Consider the following 3,355-nt stretch of genomic DNA (forward strand, 5'->3'; position numbering starts at 1 on the left):
TTTACCATTTTGAAATCCCAGTCAAAATTACTTCTACAAGTTGGGCATATTCCCCAAAAAGTAGGCTAAATGATATTTACCTGTTGACTATTGCTATTACCGAAAATCACTATCATCATCTCTAAATGTTCACAGAATATAGATGAATGTCTTACAAAGAAACAGATTCTTAAAAGGGTCAGAATGGGGTCCACTCAGAGAATATGAACCCCATAAATTGGATTTCTGGGGCCACTTATTTGATCATATCTATGTAGCCAAAGCTTTTGAAGACACATACAAAATTGTTGCCTCCACGATAAAAAGGATGGGGCAACAAAGGGGGTTTAATAACTTACCAAACACGAAGTGTCCCTCAATGCTTTTCTTTTTCCTGTCACAGAATCAAAGATGGCTGAGAAGCAAGAACCAGCTGAAGATGAGGTGGCTGCAACCCTCCCAGGAGCCCCTGCTGCTCAGTCTTCAAGCTCAGAATCCCCCATAGTGTACCTGAAGGATGTCGTGTGCTACCTGTCCCTGCTGGAGACAGGGAGACCTCAGGATAAGCTGGAGTGTAAGTGCTCACCCTGTCAAGGGCTTCAGCTTTTTCCTAGAGGAAGATCTGGGGTCCTGTCCATTATTCTCAAACACACTGGAGAGTGATCTGGGATCAAGGTTTTGGATCCTGCCTCTTTGGGGGAGGTTTCTTTGTCCTGTCACCAGCAGTGATACGAACATCTTTTCCTAGAATCCACCTGAGAACTAGTGTCATATAAAGTGGGAAGAGCATCTAAGACCTAGGCATTGAGAACTAGAATTTGAAAAAGGAAAGGGGTCTCATCAAGAGGTCAAGGTCTCACCCAGGATCAAGACTTCCTTGCTTTGCTAGCAGAGCTTCCTGAAAGCCTCCAATCAGAAAGCTGCTGACTCCTCTTAATGGATTTTTCAAGGAAAGATATCCAACATCTGTCCTCCTTCCCCTATTCTGTGCCCAAGCAATGTTTTACCTATGAGGATTTCTTATTTTCTTGAGATTTAATCAACCTCTATCTTGTTAATGCTTTTTCCATTTCTCCTCCCAACCCCCACCGCAAGCTCTTTGGCCTCTAGAGAAAGAGGGCTAGTTAATTAATGGAGATGAGCTTGGTTTTATGGTGCTACTAAAGTTGGTTTCAAAAACATATCTTCCAGGAAAAAGTAAAAGCTGGTAGCAGAAAGGAAAGTTCGCAGAGGCTGAAACAGCCTGCAGTCTTGTAGATGGCTCGGTCCAGGGATGGTTTCGCTGACCTCTGTGAGCCTACAGGCATACTTTTTAAAATAGAAGATGATAGAACCTTGTTTAAAATTTTGTATTGTCTTTGCTTCTCTTGGGAACTTAAGTAAAGAAAAAAATGCACATTATAGCAAAAGTCAAAATTCCAGTTAATAATAAGACTAGTCAACAACAAAACTTAAACATTAGCCAGGCAAGTCTGCCAAACGTTAACTCTCGCCAAAAACAAAATGAAACAGTTCGCTCATTAGCTGAGCTTCAAATCTCCCCCATAGGTTTGAGGTGTTAACAATTGCAAATCTTAAGTGCTAATTTGGTAGCAAATGTAGCAGATTTCTGTTTTCTTCTGGCTAATGTTAAAAGTGAAATGTCAAATTATTTTCAACATTTAGCTGGATTTTGAGTTTTAGGCATTATATTTGTTAATAACTAACAAAGAGAGTGTGGCGGATTCTTTATATTAGTGACTCTCAGACTGAGTTTGTACTGACAATGAAAAGACACTTTAAAACTTTTTATTATAGAAAATTTCAAAGATAGGTAAAAGTAGAGGGTACAATGAACTTCCATGGCCCCATCAACCAGCTTCAACAACTATCGACTCCTGGTCAATCTTGTGGTGTCTATACCTCCCACCCATTCCCTCTGCCTCAGGGTATTTTGAAGGAAATTCCAAGCATCATATAATTTTATCTGTAAATATTTCAGTATATACCTCTAAAATCACAGACTCTTTTTTTTAATATAACCACAACACCATTATCATAGCTAAAGAAAATTATTCCTTAATATTATCAAATATTCAGTCAATATCCACATTTTCCCAATTATCTTAGATATTTTTTGTTTGTTTGAATCGGGATCCTAATGAAGTACATAGATTGCCATTGGTTATTATGTCTCTTTACTCTCTTTTAATCTTTTGCTAATTCTTTCCCTATAATTTTTTGTTGCAGCAACTTGGTCATTGGTCCTATAGATTTTTCATTTTGGTTTGGTTTGTCTTTTACTAAACCAAATCAATTTAAATCCTTCCCCTTAATTTTAATGATTGAAAACAAGTTAAGCTTTTCTTTTTCAAAACCCAGCATTCGAGTGCCTGTGTGTGTGTTTTTTTGTTGTTGTTGTTCTTTTTAAATAATAGCCTGAAATCCCACCTATTGCCAATGCAATAATAACAATGATAACTCTCGTCATTAAAAACCTTATATTTGCTAAACACTTTAAATGTATTGTCTCATTTTAACCTCACAATAACCCTAAAAGGTTGATATGATTATTCTCATTTTACGCATCAGAAAACACAGGAAGGTTTAAAGACTTGCCCAAGGCCACACTTCTAAAAAATAGAATTCTTTCTAGTTCTATTGTTCATACACAGTAGGCCTGGAGAGAGGTCAGCGTTAGAGAGCTGACTAGGCCCAGAGCCCTGGAACAATGCTAGTAGGAAAGGCTGTCCTTCTTTCCGTCATTCGGCCATCTGTTCAGTGAGTCAGCAGGACGTGCTGCGCGTCTCTGACATTCCGATCGGAAGCCCACGGAACCTGCTTAGACTTCAACCAGGGACACACCACTGAAAAAACACCAGGCGCAAAGATAGTGAAACATCTAGAAGGAACTGACAACACCGGGGCAGCTCAGCAGGAATAATGTGACAAGGTAGGCACATGCTGAGAGGCCTGATGGGGCGTGTCAGGGAAGGACCAGTTGGAAGAGGTCCCCAGAGAAAGCAGACATGATGATGGGTTTTAAAGAACAGGAGGAAAATGAAGAAATGTTTCTCTCTGCTACCCACCCTGCTTACTTCTGAGACCAGACAGATCTCTGCCTTTTGGTTGAATGAAATACAGGTTTCCAGGTCCCATAAATGAACATTTGTCCCTTGTCCAAATTTCTCTCCCAGACCTTCCTTATCCCACATCACCTCCCTGCAGGTAGAACATGATCAAAGATGTTTCTGAATAGTATATTGACACTTCAGGGGAAAAAAAATAATAGCTTCTGTGGTAGTAACTACCTCATCGCATTATTAGAGATTGAGAAATAATGATAAAGTGCATAGGACAGTGCCTTGTATCTATTAAATGCTCTATGTAAATGTTT

General features: G+C 39.4%; 1 protein-coding gene across 3 annotated transcripts in view; it reads left to right on the forward strand.

Moving 5' to 3' along the window:
- The window catches only part of DGKG (diacylglycerol kinase, gamma 90kDa), a 154,428-nt gene that overhangs the window by 29,002 nt on the left and 122,071 nt on the right, over positions 1-3,355 (forward strand). For all 3 annotated transcript variants that reach the window (XM_012640413.1, XM_012640420.1, XM_012640425.1), the window contains exon 5: positions 383-553. In XM_012640413.1, coding sequence (XP_012495867.1) covers positions 383-553 — 171 coding nt within the window. The remainder of the gene's footprint in view (positions 1-382; positions 554-3,355) is intronic.

Source organism: Propithecus coquereli, unplaced genomic scaffold (genome assembly GCF_000956105.1).
Source record: "Propithecus coquereli isolate 6110/MARCELLA unplaced genomic scaffold, Pcoq_1.0 Scaffold10, whole genome shotgun sequence".
NCBI lineage: Eukaryota > Metazoa > Chordata > Mammalia > Primates > Indriidae > Propithecus > Propithecus coquereli.